Source organism: Gossypium hirsutum, chromosome A11 (assembly GCF_007990345.1).
Source record: "Gossypium hirsutum isolate 1008001.06 chromosome A11, Gossypium_hirsutum_v2.1, whole genome shotgun sequence".
Taxonomy (NCBI): Eukaryota; Viridiplantae; Streptophyta; class Magnoliopsida; order Malvales; family Malvaceae; genus Gossypium; species Gossypium hirsutum.
This window is the reverse complement of record NC_053434.1, coordinates 61,963,088-61,984,107: the sequence shown is the minus strand read 5'-3', so window position 1 is coordinate 61,984,107 and position 21,020 is coordinate 61,963,088. Positions and strand designations below refer to the sequence as shown.

General features: G+C 34.2%; 1 protein-coding gene across 1 annotated transcript; it reads right to left on the bottom strand.

Moving 5' to 3' along the window:
* Positions 1–331: 331 nt before the first annotated feature.
* LOC121209908 (uncharacterized) lies at positions 332–829 on the bottom strand. The gene has a single exon (XM_041081832.1). The coding sequence runs from the start codon at positions 775–777 to the stop codon at positions 394–396; it is 384 nt and encodes a 127-aa protein (XP_040937766.1). The 5' UTR covers positions 778–829; the 3' UTR covers positions 332–393.
* Positions 830–21,020: the final 20,191 nt, after the last annotated feature.

Below are 21,020 nucleotides of genomic sequence, written 5' to 3'. Positions count from 1 at the left end.
TCAGAGTCTGTTATTCTATAGCTGCCAACATACTTGGGTTCACGCCCTGTAATGTTTCATAGTTCATCTTAAATGTTACAATCTACTTACGTAAACAAAAAAAGTCTAATCATAGTGAAAGCGAGAGATAAAGACTGGAATATTGAACATAAAATATTCGCTGAAATTCAGCAGAAAAATGTTTCTAAAATGAGAAATAAAGAACATGAAATGTTTTCCTTTTTTTTATTGGATCACCTTTCTCAGCCAAAAGCTTGTCGATCGTCACGTGAGTTCCTGGAACAAGAACAAATCTGATCCCCAGGAGATGCAAAAACGCAATATCCTGCAAATAAAAAGAAAAAGAAAAAAAACAATTTAAACCCTTGATCGTAAATAAGATCTAGAAGTTTTTTAAATTTCTTTTATTGATTTAGTATTTGCCTTTAAAATGACGTCTAAGAAGGGGGAAGCAACAATTTCGCCGGAAATAATAATAACAAAAGTGCCGCCACGATGGGCCCACAAGTAAGGCCAAGCCTCACGGAACCACAGCACGAACTGCTTATCGTCGACGGAGTTGTAAGTCTCGTCAACGCTATCGTCTTCGTTAATCACGTCGCGCTTAACCGACTCACCTCGTTTAGGCCTGGGTTTGTGTTTAAGAGACTGAGTCTGAAACTTCAATTGGGGCTTCAATCTCACGTCGCTGTTTCCGAAGCCATGACAGGATGAAAAAAGTTCGTTTCGTGCGGAGGAGAAGGGGGGTACGTAAGCCGTTGAAAATGAAGCAGCCATGCGTGGTGACTCTAACCATGAAATTTCAGTTATTTATTATATACTGCATGCATTAAACTTTAGTTGCAGTAACGATGTGTAAACTACTATTTATTCCAGTCACGCTGTGAGTAAAAATTATATTTTTATTAATTAAATTTTATTAAAAAACTAAAATTATATATAAATTAATTAAAAACATGAGAAAATTTTATGTAATAAATGTATTTATTAAATTTATCAATATTTTAACTACATAAAGTTAGATATTTATTATGTATAATATTTCGAATTCAAATTTTATCATAATTAATTTTTTATTAATTTGATATATTTAAAAATAATAATTTTATAAAAATTTTAATTTATGCATCAAAATATAATTTAATCATTTCACATTTGAGTTGGTAGGGGATGACTTATGACATCATATTAATAAAATATAAAAATTAACGATAAACCTGATTTTTTTTCTTTTTCATTTGCACATCGAAGGTGTGACAAGTCTCTTGTCCTGACTTCAATTAATACCAATTAGGTAGTAGGCCTCGAGGACGTTGATGACCCAATAGGAATTGGGTTACTGAAAAGGCCTTTGGGTTATAACTTATGAAGGTCCAAGTGATTGCAACATGAATCTAAATATATTTGAGACTGAATTTGACCTGGTCAATTTGCAAATTCGATATGGTGCAGATCAACAAGCTAAGCTGATAATCATCCTATTTACCTTTTGCTTATAGCCGAAGGATTGTAAGTATTTGTAGGATATGTAGAGCTTTAAGCGGAAAATTGAGTTCAATTTGTGTTTTTCTATCATGAGCTCACTTGGTGTTACAATAGTGAGGCTGTAACAATTTGTAAGGGAATCGGGCTTCAAATCATCTATTGTATTTGAGAATACAGTGGACACTCTTCTCCGTAAGATTTTGTAAATGTAAATTAAGTTTCAACTACATTAACAATTTATGTTCCAAATTTTCATTCTTTTTGCATTTATTTATTAGTGTACTAATAAATGTGCCCACATCACTTTGTTTCATAATATAATATCTATTTTTTTTATTATGAACAATAATCTCATTAAATCATATATGTTCTTTTTGTTATAATATCTAGAACTACTCATAGCCCATCTCCAACCCTTAAATAGGAGGATAATGCGCTTCAACGCATTTGAACCCACGTCCTCCTGTATTGACAATCTAAATTTTACTTGTTCAATACCATAACTAAACAAAATAAAATATATATATTACATTCTTTTCAATCTACCTACCAAACATTGGATTATTTACTTATATTAGTCTACTAGCTTTTACTAATGTTAATACATATGTATTAAGTACACTTTTCCTTATGTTATTACACCAGTAACTAAATGAGGTGTTTTGAATTTAAAGATATATGATGGAAAATATTTGTTAGCAATACTAAAAAATGGGTTTTCCTTTGCCGCAAGAGTTTTTCTTTTCTGCCTCGTTGGAACAACCGGGGTCCATGGTCCCTGAAGGACTCGAGAGGGCTACAAAGAAAGTCAAGAATAAATCCCCTGATGGTCCAAAATCAAAGGATGTGGTAATGGAAGATGGCCTCCCAAAGGTTTCATGACAAGACAAACTTGTAGGAAATGTGGAGGATATGGGGTTAGAGGATGAAGTGCTTGTAGAGTTAGAACTTGAAATTTGGGAGGATGACTACACAATTAGTACCGAAGGTGAGTATCCTGAGGTAACTTTTTTCGAGCGGATTCATGAATGGATTGATAGGAGCATGGCTAAGACAATTGTAGTACGTCACTTTGGAAAAAAAAATTAGCTTCAAAGCTTTAGTAGGTCATCTACAATCTTTTTGGGGTTTAACTAGGAGATTCCAAGTGGTTGATCTTGATAACAATTTTTCTTGGTTAAACTTAGTAATAAAAAGGACTATGATAATGCTTTAATGGGAGGGCCATGAATGAATTATGGACATTATCTTTTGATACAACCATAAAGTCAAGATTTCACAACAAGTGAAAGTTATCCTTCGAAGATGGTGGTCTAAGTAAGGTTTCCTTGACTCCTATATCGATACTATACTAAAGGTTTCTTTAGAATCATCTTCACAGTTCTTGGAAAGATTATAAAAGTTTATTATAACATCAAATAAGCGAAGAGGGGTCGCTTTGCTCGCCTAATAGTGGTGGTTGATATAAAAAAACCTTTAATTGCTTATGTTGGTATTGATGGTCATGTTCAATGTGTAGAGTATGATGGTTTGCTTGTCATCTGTTATGAGTGTGGCTGCTATAGACACACTAAGGAAAGTTGTCCAAAATAACAAGAGATTGATAAAAAGATGGACTCGATGGAACCAACTGTGGTACCGACTATTGATACTGTGACAGTTACAATCATGGGTGTTGCGGAGGATCCAATTTCTCTATACAGACCTTGGATGCAAGCTCCAACCAGTAGACAAAGACTAAATATTTTGGGAAAGTCTACTATGAAAGGAAAACAAGATCAACCACTAGTTGAGGGATTGAGTAAATCACGCTTCCAAATATTAAAAGATAATGGTGATGAGAATGAAACTGAATATTCTCAATGAAAAATAAGGAAGCTAAATATTCCAAAATGAAAAATAAGGCCAATTTAAAAGGGAAAGAATCAATGCGAGAGATTTTAAAGGGATCAAACTCTAAAGGGTTGGTGAAGGATTCACATGGAGGTAAAATTAATGGTAGGCCAATTACAAAGGCTAATGGAAAAAAGCCATAACCTACCCTTAAGAAAGATCGATCTAAGGAAGTGAGGGTAAGAAAGTAAGGGAAATGGGTCTCAGATCCTACTTGGTTTCAATCCAATCATTGTTAGAGCTACCACCTTACCAGAATCAAATCACACAACTATGATCATTGAAGACAATAACACCTTAGTGGGTCAGGCCCATCATGTAAGCCACAATGTTGCTTCTTTTCCAAAAGAACCTATGCATACAATGAGGAGGGTTGGTACGTTAATGTAACACTCGGTTATCTTTACTGACCCAAAAATTCAAGGATGATTAGGATTAAATTGAAAGGTTTAGAAAATTTTGGTACTCTACGAAGAAATTTTAAAAAATTCAGAGGTTGAATTGTGAATAGTTGGATCTTAATTTTGGTTTGGTTAGGATAGAACTAGTTGCTTCCATAATAAGAGTCAAAATGATTAAGAATGAATGGTTGTAGCAATCAATGGAGATCACACCAAATGGATATATATATGTATGTGTGGAGACAGAATTTCTCAATTCTGTTTCCACATTTTTCTTCATATAACATCACCTTCTCTAATTGCTCTGAAGAATAAGAGAATTTAACTAAAGAAATATTTGCATGCTACATCAATCATGTGATTTGAAGACTGGTAGTAGAGAAATTGAGGAATTGGTAAGTTTCTTTACCATTCTGTTCTTACGAATTAAAGAAAAAGATAGAGTAATAACTTTTAAAAGTTTCCTACAATGATGGATTCTGAGTTTTAAAATATAGACATCTTTAGCTTATCCAGTAAATGATTGTCATGTTTAACTGTCAGGACAAAAGAGGCTCTGACGATTTAGACAAGCTAAACTAATAAGGATAAGGAAGCAAGATTAGTTCTTACACTTATCATTTTGCTTGATATATGTTGTTGCGCGAAATTGCCAGCTAATTGTTGATTGTTTAATAGTAGAATTGTTGAATAGTTGTTTCGCGTGATGCATGCATAACGATAATTTGTATGATATGCATAATTATTGTATACATGGTATAGAGGGGAAACTATCTATGGGTTAGATGAAGTTAGGATTGGGGAAGGGTGATTCTGTTAGATACTATCATACGGTATTGTTGAGTGAACCTGTGATGTGCAGAGCTCTGGGCCTTACGGAGGGACACTACGGTGTTTGAGCATCAAGGTTAGGAATGGAAAAATGGAGGAATGGAAGGAGGAATAGGGAAATTGTAAATCCATTAAAATTTTTTCATTTAGGATTGTTGAGAGCAAACCGCGATGTGTGAAGTCCGGGCCTTGTGGAGAGGACACTTTGGTGTTTGAGCATCAAAGTAAAATGTGAAAAGAAATTATGTCGATTGGTCTTTTAGGGCGACATTTGATAATCGTATTTAAGTTCCATAGAACACCACCGCGATTGCGGTTAACAAGTTCTATAGGGCGGCACCTCAAAAGAGGTCTAACGTGTAAGACCATAACTCGGCTGTGGCAACTAAGGTAGTCCATCGGTACAGTAAACACAAGGTCAGACTGGGAAAGTCTATAGATTATATACTAGTATAGAATTTGCCAAAGGTGATGATAAGAGTGATCAAGAAAATGTCTTAAACTAATAAGGGTAAAAAGAGGAAGTGACTCATTAGATAAGGAGGTATATGTATTATGTTCAATTCGAGTTTGCCAAGGAAGGTACGGATGCCACACTATTTGAGTGGATGTGAAATTGGGCTAAACAATTCATGGACTTCAAGGGTAGGCCAACCAAGAAATGGCCTTAAGTTTGGGAAAACCTACCGGAGTTTTCTAAGAAGAAAATGCCAACCCAAGACTAAATGACTAACGGAGTCTGCCAAGGCTAGTGAAAGGTGAAATTCTGTTGATTTGCCTCAGATAGGCATTGCAAGTCTAATGAAACCCCTTAAGGAATGGACTGGAAGAGCGAGTGCTATAGAGGTTACACCATAAGCATCAAATTCCCTAGAAGAAGAGAATGATAAGAATAAATTGTGTTCTAATAGGGACCTGCGTTACGACAATTATTGAAAAACATGGAATATCACCAATCTAGAGTAATAATTATAAGCATCAAGGATTTTCCTTGCCAATGAATGGCTCAGAGTAATTAAGGAACTAGTCTTGCCAATTAAGTGGTAAAATCCTTCTATGAAAACAGAGAGTTTAATTATAAGCCAAACACTTTAATTTTTCAAAATTTATGCAAATATATATACAAGCTATGTGCATATCTCACTAAGTTCCTTTGAACTTATAAATTTTTTTCTTGAATGCAGAATTAGATAATGATATGGGTATCAAGAGGGACCAAATTGATTTCTACCGGAGTAATGGCACGTTGTAGCTGTTCAACTATATAGAGGGGTACCCCTAGAGGCCTAGCTACGGGGTTTAATTCAATTATGTTCGTATTCCAGCATAACTCTAAAAATTATAAATAAACATTGAGATTAAGCTTGTAAGAATTACCCACCAGTTGTGTACGAGTTTTTGTATTATTTAGATTCTTAAAATTTGAGTTATTAAAGTGTGTAATCAAATTCAAAACAAGAGTATTGTTTAAGTTATTTCGATTAGTGTAACATCTGATACTCAGATTTGTTAACTGGATCGGTTATAGGGTGTTACAAATTGAATGGTATAAAAGCTTTAATTTAGTCGATCCTCTGAAAGTAGGAAGTTAAGAAGTAGCCTCTATATACGCGTTACAGTAGATTTAGCTTAGGCCCTCAAGAGTTGTTATAAGAAAGTAAGTGTGACATGCATGAGTGCAGGTTTGGTGAATTATAGTCAGGTTGGTGATAAGTGTAATGTCAAATAACAAGGAAAATAGGGAAGTTTTCATTACTTTAGAAAGATCAATCCAAGTGCAAGAAAGGATTAAGTAAAATCCCCAAGCAACAGACCAACTGTTACCCCTGTGTTAATTTCCCTTTAGGTTGAAGAGGTGGAAGCATCGTCGGAGGTTTCATCATCAAAGATGGTGCCACTCAAGGAATCTGAGCTAGATGTGTTAGAATCATGGTCATAGAAGAGTTCATTAGATTCCATCCATTTCTTTTGAAATTTCCTCCATACAACCCCTTTGGGATTTAGGATGTCAAAGCCAAGATCGGTCTTGAAGAGAGGTCATAAGCGTTTGAAGTTTATGTGGTGTAGGCTGAAGGGACCTATAGCAACTACTTGTAAAGGTAGTATCAAGCTGGACCTTAAAACTGGAAAATGTGTCTTAATACCTTTGTTGGTATCCGCCATAGATTTTTCTAGAGTCGCGTTGCTCTTTTTTTGTATTTGCTCCTTATCGACGAGGTGTTGTCTTTCCAGGGCTCTAGATGACAGCCCTTTCCTTCTAACTCTTTCTCTCAAACTGCCGAGGCTTGGTATTTAACTTCCCATATAGAGATGGATAAAGCAAGTTCACAATTTTAGAGAATAAAGGCGTCATAGGATTAGAGAAGTTGGGCAAGTGATTGTTCTCCCAAAAGGATGGTCCTATTAGAATCGGCTTGGTTGGTCTCTACCTCTTTACAAGCCTGTTGGAGAGCTTAATTCATAAGTACCGACTCCACAGCTATTATTAAGAAAGAACTCGCCAGCTTAGAAATGGTGGGCTTATAAATGCCCTTAGAAGAATAAGAGGGGTAGGTGAATTCCTTTAGCTCCGGAGACAAGATGCTATCTTGTTTTTGATGAATTAGGAGTGGGCAAAAGAGATAATGAATTTTACCAATATGCTTTCTCTAAGGGAAGAAGGTTTATACCTTGCCTGAGAAAAGGGTAAAATCGATAGAGTTGACTAGGGAAGTGGGTGAAGTGGAACTAGTAGTAACCCAGGTTGGAGCCCCAGGTTGAGACACTGATGGGTGTAAGTACTTGGCTTAGTGGGAGGGATGGAGATGGTTGAAGAGTGACAAGAGATTCTTTCTACAGGATTAAATGTTCTTTCCCAGGTCTTTGGCAACCTAGACCAGTTTCTCTCTTTTCCTCGGCGTTGGAGGACTCCCTTTCTAACCTTTGCCTCTTATGGTGGCTACTAACCGCCCCAACCCACATATCAATCGTCGTTGTAACTTCTTGCGCATCTTCTATAAATTCTCCACATCCATGTGAAGGGGATATTAGGAGGAGTTAAGGGAAGAGGGAAAGATTACAATGATAAACTAGGATCCAATAATAGGATTAATATAGGCATGGTGAGAATGGACACCTTCAAGTTCAAGCATTAAAAGGGACAAGCATGAAAGAGGTATACCTTGGGGGATGAAAGGTTCTCTTCTTTTCCTCACTAATGATTGGGCCAACTTATCAGAGGCCCTATAAGGCCATGCTTCACTAGCAGGCTTGACCTTTTACAGGTCTGCTCCATAGGGGTGTTCAATCGGTTAACTGACTTGAAATATTATTAACAGAATTAACCAACCCTTAATCGTTAACTGAATCGAAATTTTTTAAAGTAACCAAACCGAATTTTTTTGGTTAATTTGGTCAATTAATCGAGAACTATATGTTTTTTATTTGTAGTTAAAACAAGTATAAAAATTAACCAAATTAAAGTATTGAATCACTATATAATTAAAAACACTATATAAGTCTTGAAATTAACACATAATTGAACTGTAAGTCTTTAATATTCTCCATTTGTATCCATTTCTTCTCTCCAAAAGATCCCCATTTACATTATACCTACAAAAAATATATGCAAAAAATGAGTAATAATAGAAATATATGCATTTAAAACAAATAAAATAATATAAACAAATGAATAGATTGTAAGTTAACAAGAATAAGATAGTAAGTATAGCCTTCAACTCACGAAAGCTCATGAATTTAAGGTAGGCTCTGATGCATTCCAAGAAAAGTCTAAACATTGAATTGATTAAATAAGTAGGAGTAATATGGTAAAAAAATTGAAACTATTAAAATAAAACAATAAATATACCATTTTCAATCTTGTCAAGCTATTAGATTTGTTCTTCAATCTTTTTGATGTCTTCTTGTGTAACACCCCTTACCCGTGTCCGCTGCCGGAACAGGGTACGAGGCATTACCGAACTTAATTGTTCACAAACATGCAAAAATCGAGCCATAAAATTTCTTTTAATTCAAAACTTTTCAAACATATACATGTTGTCCCTTATTTGGGTCTATGAAGCCCAAAACATACATCGAGATTGATTCAGGAGTAAACCGAGAACTTGAAAAGTTTCAAGAAAAACTTAGAAAATTTTCCCCTGAAACAGGGTCACACGCCCATGTGGACATAGGGACACGCCCGTGTGCCTTTGGCACGCTCGTGCCCTCTGGCCATGTAACTCTCTATTTATGACGTCAGCATTCAAGTCGAACCACACGACCAGGCCACACGCCTGTGTCTCCAGGCCGTGTCCCTCACACGATTGAGACACATGACCATGTCTCAGCCTGTGTAGTGAATACTTAGGCTATTTTCCAAGCCTTATTGTTACCCATAAACTCTTACAACCTTATACATATTAAAACCACAATTCATGGTCTCATTTTAGTGATTAAACACTCTTTATTAAGACATATTCATAACATTAACATGTCCTCTTACAAGCAATGCATCTACTCATGCAATACTAAGTTTAGATTCCTTAATTTACATTCATAAGGCTTGTCATTTTGATGATCACTTTTACCATTATACTATGGTTACCAACTTATCCATCCAGCACTCATGTCCAACCACTATCACGTTGTTTTTATAACATGCAATTACTACATGGCTATGACCCCTCAATTGGTCATAGAGCATACATCCAACACACATGTCATATTACCAATCATGCATGGCAAACAAACATAATCAAATCATAAACATTAGACATGACACGAATAGCTAGGTTTACAAGCCATAATCAATATGAGCCACATCTCATGGCCATATAAGTATAACTCAATATAAACCAATAAATTTGGCCAAAGCATAATAATACATGTCAATAAACTAGATCCCTATACATGCCACTCACTTGAAATTTCTAATATATGCTTCATTATTCCAATGGTAGTGACTTGATAATGTGATGCTGCTTCCGACGATCTCCAACCCCGAGCTAACCTGACAAAGCTAAAAGAAATGGAAAGGTGAGGGTAAGCTTTATAGCTTAATAAGACCGTATGAAAATAATAAGCAATTTATCAATATGCTTCTACCAATTCTTACAACATGATCTCAAGGTAATACTATCATAATTGCCTTTTTACCTATGTTCTGGTCAAGCTGTTTTCTCGAGTCATAGTCACTAAATTACTTATATCTGGAGTTACGAGACCCAAATTAATATCCAAAAATTTTCCCAGAAACTAGACTCATATATATTCTTACCAATTAATACAGTTTATTCTTCAAAGTCACCCCTGTTTTGCTGTTTGACAGCTTCAACCTTTCCTTACTAAAAATTAATTAACTCCTCACACGGGATTCGAATGAGGTTCCCGTTTTTTTCCTTTGAAAATATACTCATTAAGGATTCTAATCATATAAATTTTAATCCATAATGATTTTTTTTACAATTTTTAATGATTTTCCTAAATTAGTACAGGGGATTTCAAAATCATTCTGACTATGTCTCACAACAATTTAAATATTTCATAATATGAAACTAGACTCATTAAGATTTAATTTCATATTTTATTCAACCTTTAACTCAATTTCCACAATTTTTGGTGGATTTTCAAAGTTGGACTACTGCTGCTGTCCAAAACTGTTTTAGTGTAAGTTAATGATACTAAGTTTATCACACCTTATTAATTCATTTTCACCACATTGGTAAAGATTCATATTTATACATCATAAGTATAGACCTATAATCACAAGGCCATCACAAAATCATTCTCATAGGCATGAATTACCTATTTACATCTTCACTAAATGTGCATCATAAACCGAAATTATTTGTCATGAGCTTGGCTTACATACCTGTGTTACTCTACATGCTCATATTCATTCCTTACTAATCATACAACATGAATTGAATTCACATCTCATCAATTTCATGTAAGTACCTGTACTACTCACCACATGGTCATAAGTTCTCTCATTTCATTATAAATCATAAATCTTTCGTCGAACCATTTGGAATACTACAGGATATTCATTAGCCTCAAAACATGGGATAAGATGCCGACACCATGTCCCAGGTATGGTCTTACACTGGCTAACACATCAAAGTCAATGCCATGTCCCAGATAGGTCTTACACTGACTTTCATATATCGAGGCCGATGTTGTGTCCCAGACAAGTCTTACACTAGCTTGTATATCTCGAGGTCGATGTATGTCCTAGACATGTCTTACACTGGCTCTCATAATGTGGCCAATGCATGTCCCAGACATGTCTTACACTAGCACACATATCACCCAATGTCATGGTATGAATAATCAAATCTATTCCAAATGTTCAACCAGAAATCTTTGTTACATTTATTCTCATAATTCATGTTCTCATCACAACTCAACAATTCATGCCGAACTAATGATATAATACATGATAACATTTAATTTGCATTATTTACGTACAACTTACTCGTTTCAATAGAATATCATATTCCATCAAATTTCCAAGCATTCAATCAACACATAAATGTTATTAACAATTTGGCATCGCTTTCTCATATACAATATTATCGACATAAAATTTAATACAATCATAGCAAGATAGATTTTCAAGTATATTAACAATAGCATGGATATCATGCTTATTTAATCACACGGACTTACCTCGAATGCAATTTCGGCTAATTACGCCATTTTAGTCCATAACCTCGTACTTTTCAATTTAAGCCCGAATCTCTATTCCTTGATCTAAAATGATGAAATTCACTCATTTAATCACTAAATAAATTTAGATAATAAAAATTTTACATTTTTTGCAAAATGACCCTTTTGCCCCTAAACTTTCACAAAATGACCATTTTACCCCTAGGCTCAAAAATTGATTTTTATCGAATTTCTTCATGTCTTAAACCTAGCCGAACCCTTTTTACTCTTATAGCAACCCAAAATTTTCATTAGTTTACCACATTACTTTTACAATTACTACAAACTAATCCTTTTAGGTGTTTTTCATGAACACCACTTCACAAAAGTTGTTTATTAAACAACTAAGATTCATTTTCTCCCATAAAATTTCAGAAAATATCATATATGCTCTCATGGTAAAACCCTAGACTTTCATCCATTTTGTAGAATAGCCCCCTTCAGTTAGCTCATGCTACAAGGGTCCTAAAAACACAAAAATGACCATCAAAATCACTTACTTGCAAGGGATGGAAGTTGCTAAAATTTTGAGTTCTCAAAACCCTTATTTTGCTGGTATTTTCGGTGGAGGAAGGAAGAAAGATGAAAAGATGACATCCTTTTTCTTTTTGTTTTATTTCTAGTCAAAATTAAGCTACTAACTACAACTAACTTTGACTTTTCTACTCCTATTTGTCTCTATGGCCGACCAAGCCTATAAAATGGGTCTATTTGCACTTCAACACCCCAAATTATGGTTCTTTAGCAATTTAACATATTTAGCTAGCAAATCACAACTTTTTCCCTTTATGCGATTTAGTCTTTTTTCGCAATTAAGCATGAAATCACTAAAATTATTTCACCAAAATTTTCATGCACTCATATAATCATGTTATAACACATAAATTAACATTAAAATAATTTCTTCGACCCTGGAATAGAGGTTTCAAAACCACTGTTCCCAACTAGGCCCAAAATCGAGCTGTTACATCTTGTGATGATGAATTTCGAATCCAATCTTGAGTATACACAAGAGCTTGTACAATTTTAGGAGTTAAAGAACTCTTATATTGATCAAGCACATGCCCCCCGGTGCTGAATGCAGACACTGAAGCAACCATAGAAACTGGTATATCTAACACATCTTTGGCCATTTTTGAAAGAGTGGGAAATCTAGGACTAATCACTTTCCACCACAGTAAAATGTCAAAATCTTCAACAAAATCCTCATTACCCTCTACTAGATATTTATCCAATTCAAATGTTTTATCCTCACCACACCATTTTCCAACTCACGCTTTTTATACAAAGCTTGCATTCACCTTTTCATTTTTTGTTTTGGTTCACCGAGAGAAACATGTGTTGACACACTCGATTGGCTTCAAGTACTATGAAGTGGAGGTTTATACTTATCAAACAATTCATACAAAGATTCCTTCAATTTTTTTATCATTCCACAAGCTTTTTCAAAACCAGAAGTGCAAATTCAAGTTACTTTAGTTTTTGTCTAGGATCTAAAACATAAGAAACAAACATAAACAAATTCATCTTGTCAATATCATCCCAATACTTATCATACTTCTCTTTCATCTTGATGGCTAGAACATTGAAATCAACATTAATATTTAACTGAGCATCTTGTAAAAGAATATCAATTTTAGAAAGCTCGTCAAAAAAATTTATTAGACGTGACATATGAAGTACCAAATATACCCAAAGTGGCTTCATAAAAGTGTTCTAAGAAACCCCTCAAGTTTTTAACACTAGCCCAATCATCAAGACTAGGCTAATCCTCTCCCCTTTCAAGTTCAGCCCTAAAGTTTGTACCTTGCTCCTCAAATCTCTCAAAAGCTTTCTCAAATTTTTGAGTAGTGTCTAGCATTAAGTAGGTCAAGTTCTACCTAGTACAAACATCAAGACACAACATCTTCTTGCACTCTATCTTTTCCACCATAACAAGCTCTTTAAACATTTGTAATCTAGCTGGATATTGTCTCATATATCTAACAACCCCCTAACATGTTCAATAGATTTATTCATTTCCTTTAAGCCTTCAACAATAATCAAATTCACAATGTTTGCTATGCATCTCATATGAAGATATTTACCATTCTGAACTAAACCCCCTCGAGGGTTAAATTTCTTTCTCAAATTACCAATGACAACATCATTTGAATTTGTATTATCAACAATAACAGTAAACAACTTATCAATCCCCCAATTCAACAAGCATTCCCTAATCAACATCCCAAAGGACTCACCCTTATGACTAGAAATTGGACAAAAGTTTAAAATCTTTTTATTCAATTTCCAATCATTATCAATAAAGTGAGCAGTGATACACAAATAATTAACTCTTTATAAAGAAGTTCATCTGTCATTAGTTAAGCAAACTCTAGAACAAGAACTTTTCAACAAGTTGTTTTATCTTGACCCTTTCATCTAAATGCAATTTATAAACATCCATAGTCATAGTAGTTTGTGAATAAATATGAAACCTAGGACATGCCATGAACATAAATTTATTAAAGCCTTTACTTTCAAAAAACTTGAAAGGTAATTCATCAATCACAATCATTTATGCTAATCCTTTCCTACATGCTTCTTGGTCAAATCTCTAAGTTGAAAGATGCCTTTCCCCTCTTCAATTCCCTTTCTAGGTAAAACTAGTTGTCCTTAGCTAGTGTCAACAAGGATTTTTCTTACATGAACCAATTTGATATTTCAATGACCCTGTACCATTTTTTTCATATCACAACAAAATTCCTTTTCACAATAATTACATTTAGCCTTATTTGCACCTTCACTATTAATAATCTTTGTGAAGTGAGACCAAACTTCTGACCTTTGAGGAGTGGCTTGTCTTTTCCCAGTAGTCCTCTTTGTTTGGCTTTAAGCTTCAACTCCCGAATTTTCAGAATCTATCGAAGTAGGAGGTGTAACACTACCCTCAATAGATGTTGGTCGGTAGACATTCTGCAAGAAAAAAAATTATATAATAAATTAAAATACATTTATAATATTAAACATATTTTGATGTTGAGTTTTAGATAAATAAAATATTGCTTGTCTTTTGATCTTGAGTTCATCATATACTATTGCATATTTTGTTCGGCTTATTTTGCTTCATTTAATTTGGCTTGCTTATGCATAAAATCTACATAAATCAATTTTAATTGGATTAACACCATTTATAGACAAGTGTTAAATATATGTGGGCAAGGAAAACAATCCCTGAAATAACATTCAAATTATAGATGAGTGTTAAGAAAGTATGTTATTTCCTTGCCTATTGGACTAACAAGCATCTATTATATATAAAAAAGATAAAGAATATAACAATAAAATAAAATAGAAAAAGGAGACATTTCAAATTTAATATGATTATGGGATATGAAAGTATATATTATACTTGTGAGTAAAAATACTTATGTAATAAATTTAATATGATATTCATTAAAATGGTAAAATTGAGGAGTGAATATTATGGTGTTTTTTTTTGTTCAAATCTCCTTAAGATTTTGTAAATAATAAATTATAAAACCAAAACAAAAGAAATAGCAATGTTAAGTTGTTAACCCACAAAACAGACAAGAGCACAAAGCCCAATCCAAAATAAATAAATAAAAAAACAACCCAAAAACAAAACAAAATTCATACAGAAAAAACAAATAAACTAAGAACAAAAGACATGAAACACTAAAAGCACTCCTCCAGTTAGAAAATTAACTGGTAGCCACTCATTAGAAAATATCCCACCCTCGAAACTTGTCGATACCAATTCCCAAAACCAGCAACCTTCCATAGACCATCCCATTTACTGCTTTTTCTTCTTGTAACATCTTGAATTAGGGTCTAGTCAAAATAGTGGTTTCGAGATCACAAATCTAAAATAGAAATAATTATTTTATGATTATTTAATGGTCCATGACATGATTTCATGTTCGTGTGAAATTTTCATGAAGAAATTCTATGCCTAAGATGTCCAATTTGATTTTAGGGACCAACTTGAATAAGCTGTAAAACTTGTTTCCTAGAAGCTTTAAGCATGAAATTGCATTGGATTATTAATTAGAGGTCCTTAAATGGAAATTTTACCAAGTTCTAAAATTTTGGACGACAATGGGCATGAATAGGAAAATTTTGAAAGAAAAGCCTTAAGGGTATTTTTGTCTTTTGGTAAATAAAAGAATAAAAAGGGAAAAAGAAAGAAAACTTTGCCCATCTTCTTCTTGCTTCTGCCAAAATTCCAAGGGTCACTATAGGTAGGATTTATTCATCTTTTCAAGCTTGATTGTAAGTGCTCCCTAGCCCCGTTTTTAATGTTCTTTACATTTTTGAAGTTGTCATCAACCGATCTAGCTATTTCTACCATTATTTTGAGTTAGGGTTCATGTATGAAATTTGAACCATGTGTAACATGGTTTTATTTTGATATTTAATGGAGGAATATGAATGTTTGATGTGTGATAACATATTTTACTAAGTGATTTTTAGTGAAAACACCTAAAAATGGCTTGTTTGTAAAAGGTGTAAAAATGAGTAGTAGAAATGTGAAATAAAGAAAAATATGGGCTGAAATGAGATAGAATATGATTTGGTTAGGCTTGGGTAACCAAGGAATTGCATGCATTTCATTTTACGGGCCTAGGGACTAAAGTGTAAATAAACGAAAAGTTAGGGGTAAAAAGGTAATTTTACCAAAGTATGTGTTATGGGTCGATATGAGCAATGTATGTATTGAACAAGTTGAATTTGGTATTATAGATCAAGAAAAATGTGATTCGGGTCTTGATCGGAGGAAAAACAAGGTTTACGAAGATTAGGCTTGTTTCTATCATTTTTGTACCGAGGTAAGTTCATTTGCAAATAATGCAACATGTACCATACTTTGAGTGCTTTAATATTGCATGTATGATAAATACTTACACAATTGATATGTTGTATTATTATGTGTTTATTGCCTAAATTTTATCATGAAATGTACTTTGAATATTTCATGAGTATGTGATTGGTGCCATGAATATTGAAATCAAAATTACGAGCAAGCTCAAAAAAAATGTCTTATTGAAGAATCCCATTTGAACCTTAGGAATAGGTGACATGTCACTAGGAATTGAGTAATCTGAACTCATTGAGTTGTGGTCTGAGTTCATGATATATGGGACAGCGAACTCATTGAGTTGTGGTCTGAGTTCATGATATATGTGACATCCGAACTCATTGATTTGTGGTCTGAGTTCGTGATATATGTGACACATGTTTGGCATTTGGGTATTGGTCTCGTATATTTTATTGATGGCGAGGTAGTTCAGCATGTGTTGCAGATACCTGACAGCCTGCATGAGCAGACCCGTGAGTAGCTCGTAAAAGAGCAACATGTGATCTAAGATATGAAGTACCATTGGCTACATATAAGGCACTTAGGTGTAAACTTCTGATGTATTCGATAGTATTCTGAGTGTTCAACGGGTAGTTCAAAAAAGTTCTATAAGTAATTGTAACGATTGTATCAAGACACGAAAGTAAGTTATAATGTGCAAGTGGGCACAGATATGTACATTGAACTGATGTGAATGACATGAAATATGATGAGCTCGTGGTAAGAACATGTATTTATATATATGAGGAATAAGTTTATGAAGATTGATAAAATGCAAGATTATGTTCGTTATGTTAAATGCATGATTTAAACTTGTTTAAGTTGCCTTTTATTTGCATGTGAACTTACTAAGCTTTATGCTTACCCCCTTTCTTTTCCATCTGCTATAGTTTCGCCAAGCTAGCTCGGGGATCGGAGAATGTTGGAGACTTGATCACACTATCAATTGAACATTTGGGTATAGTTAGCTTTATCATTTTGGATATGGCATGTATAGGGACTTGGCCTTTTTGTTATGTGTCATATTGATTAACCAATGTGTTGGCTCATGATGTTATTATGATTATTTTGTATTTGGCCATGAGAGGTGTCTCATATTGATTATTTTGGGTTGTAACCCTAATTATTGATGCATGCATGCAAATGTGCTTATGCCTTAATGTGGTTATAGTTTTTTATGGTTAATGAGTGTGATGGATGGCATGTATCTTGGGGGTATGAAATATGATTAATGTGTTTGACGATACATGTGATTCAAATTATAACTTGAAAATAGGTTAGTAATGATAATAGTCAAATATGAAATTGGTGTGTGATGCCATATGAAAGTATAATAATTTGAATAGGTGGTATGTTGACATTGTCAAGTCATAATTTAACCATAAATGAGTTTGCTTAAGTGATTAAAGGTGTCATATTGCATGTCATGAAGTGGATCTAAGTCTGTCAGTGCTTAAGGGTGGCAAAATAGCTTAGAAGTTGTCTACACGGTTAGACACATAGGCATGTCTAGGCCATGTGTGACACACGGTCTACCCTATGGGCGTGTGATCCGACCGTGTGTCCCTTGCACCCTAATTATGCAAAAAAAAATGCCTAGTGTAAACACACGGGCATTGACACGGCCGTGTGTCTAAGCCATGTGAAGTACACGACCATAGGACATGGGTGTGTGCCTAGTGTAATATCCCGAATTAGGGCCTAATCGGAATAGTGGTTTTGTGACCACAAATTCGAGGTATAAAAATTTATTTTATTATCATTTTAAGGTCTATGGCATGATTGCATGATTGTGTGAAAATTTCGTTTAGAAATTTTATAGATAAAGGGTCCAATTTGATATTTAGGACTAAATTGCAAAAGTTGTAAAATGTGTGTTCTGGTTCACAAAGGTATTAAGTACTTGTGAGTAATGGGTTTTTAAAGTGGAGGTCCTTGGATAGTAATTAGACCATTATACTAGTTTGGACAAAAATACCTTAAAGAAGATAAAACACCATAGTTTTTAATTAAGGGCATTTTGGTCATTTAGTTATTAAAATGAATTAAAAACAAAATTAAAAGCCAATTTTTGTCCATATTCTTCATTAGGCCGAAATTTAAAGGGTTCTCCATAGCTAGGGTTTGTTTCAAGCTTCCAAGCTCCATAGTAAGTGATTCCAAGCCCCGTTTTTAATGTTCTTTACGTTTTTGGAATCCCTTTAGCTCGAATTAACTTATGCTAGCAATAATTCAACCTAGGGTTCATATTTGGAAAAATACCCATAGGTGATATTTGTGTATTTTGGTGTTTTATGATAGAATATGAGGTTTTAAATTATGTTAGACAACTCATGCTACTCGGTTTTAAGTGAAAACGAGTAAAAGGGCTTAATCGGTAAAAATACCTAATAGTCATAAGTACATGTTAGAGTGTGAATTTGATGTTGCCATAGAAGGGAAAAATGATCAGCATGTCATAAAACCTAAGAAAATAGGATGAGGTTTAATTTACGAGCCTTGGGGCAAAAGTGCAAATATGTGAAAGTTTAGGGACAAAATGGTTATTTTGTCAAAGTTCGTACTAAGGGCTGTTTTGAAGAATGTATGTATTAAATAAAATTAATTTGGCATTATAGATCAAGAGAAATGAGATTCAAGTCGCGATCGAGGGAAAAACAAAGTTTACGAGGAATAGGCTCGATTGCTAATATTTTGTATAGAGGTAAGTTCATGTGTAAATAAGGTAACATAATTTTTATTTTAAGTAATTTTATGTTATTTATATGACATGATACTTATTATCATGAAATATGATGTTTTGTAAATTATTATTTGGTGATATACAAATTATGTGAACAACTTGATAAGTATGAGATGTTAGCAAGTATCGATTTCTATACTCCGAAGAAGGCGACCGAAATGTGTAATTGAAAAGAATCCCATTTGAACCTTGGGAATAGATTAGGGTACAAGTGACATGTCACTAGGATGGTTGAGTTCCGAACCCGTTGAGTTGAGTCCGAGTTCGTGAGATGTAACTAGGCATCCGAGCTCGTTGAGTTGAGTCCGAGTTCACTTATGGATGCGAACGCCCGAGCTTGTTGAGTTGAGTCCGAGTTCGTTTATGTGCGGGTTACATGGTAGCTTGGCTACATAGATTTCGAAAGCTATTGAGCTTATTTAGCTGTGAGTATAGCACTTATGTGCACATTATCCGTGTATCCGAAATCATATTCCGATGTGTTCAACAAGAGATCTCTAATAGAATAAGGAGAATGCCTAATACGAAGGTGACATGTTGGTAAGTGTGATGAATAAGAAAATTTAACAGGTATGTGTTTAAACCCTCAGGTTGAGAACTTAGTATGATGAAATTGTAGTAAGATATTAAATGCAAATGTAACATGAATGTCTTGGTGTTGTTTATGCAAATAATGTTTATGTTGAATGGCATGATTATGTTACTTGTTATTTGCATGTGAACTTACTAAGCATTTATGCTTACTCCCTCCTTTTCCTTCATTGTAGTTTTGACAAGCCGGCTTGAGAATCGGGATAGGTCGAAGGCTCGTTCACACTATCCAAAGACCTAAATTGGTAAAATGGCTTGTATATTTTGAATGTGACATGTATAGCAATATACTCACTTTGTGTAAATGATCTTATGATATGGTAAATGAGTGATGTGGAAATGCTTGTTGTTGATTAGCTATTGGAATGGCTAATCAAAATTTATATTTAGTGTTATGTATGCTTAATGTATTACCTACTCCATGGAAAACCATAAAATGGTGAAATTTGCTATAAAACAGAGTCATACAGCAGCAGTGATGTGAATTTGAAAAATCACTAAAAATAGTAAGAAATGGAATTAAATGATGAATAAGTTATGAAATTGAATCCTGATGAGTCTATTTTCATATGGATGGAACAAAACATGTAAAAGAGTTATATTTGTGAGATATTTAAATTTTTGTGAAACAGGGTCAGAGCGATTTTTGAATCCCCTATTCTGACTTTGGAAATTCACCAAAAATTGTACAAAAACAATTAGAGGTCATGATTTATATGTACAGATTCTTCATTGAGTCTATTTTTAAGAGAAACAAACGGTATAGTCTTTTGAGTTCTGTACAAAGAGAATAGTGGTTTGTAATACACAGGGGTCAGAATAGTCGAACCCTGAAACAGGGGAGACTTTAACTAATAAAATGTACTAATTGGCTCGACCAAAAATTCTAGAAAAAATTTGTAGATAGATATATGAGTCTAGTTTCAGGGAAAATTTACGGATCTTAATTTTGTGTTCCGAAACTCGAGATATGAATTTTTAAGCAACTGTGATGCAGTTGGTCAGCTTGTCTGGAAATTTTAAAAAATAAATTATTTGAGCTGCTTAATTAATGAACTAAGTTTGTTAACAGCTCGTACTCGACTCTAGTGACATTCTCAAGTACGGGGGCGTTACACCCAGGCCGTGTGAAAGTCTGCACTTAATTTTTGGAATTTAATTCGCCACACAGCCTTAGCACACGGGCGTGTGACTTGGTCATCTGACCTTATTTGCTTGATGACGTCATAGTCAGAGAGTTATATGAGTTGAGGACACGGGTATATCCCATGTCACACGGGCGTGTGTAACCACACGACTTACCCACATGGGCGTGTGACTCTCCAAACAAGAAAATTTTCTAAGTGTTAAAAAGTTTCCGAAAGTTCTTGGTTTAGTCCCGAACCACTTCCGATGTATGTTTTAGGTTTTGTAGACCCTTATAAGGGACAATTTGCATATGATTGAAAAGTTTTAAATGTGGATGAAACTTTATGGCTAGATTTTGTATGTTTATTTATGTTTAAGTCCGGTAATACCTCGAACC

What these genes read in the sequence shown, in the direction of transcription:
- LOC121209908 (XM_041081832.1), bottom strand. Translation starts at nt 777, where the DNA reads ATGGCTGCTTCATTTTCAACGGCTTACGTACCCCCCTTCTCCTCCGCA.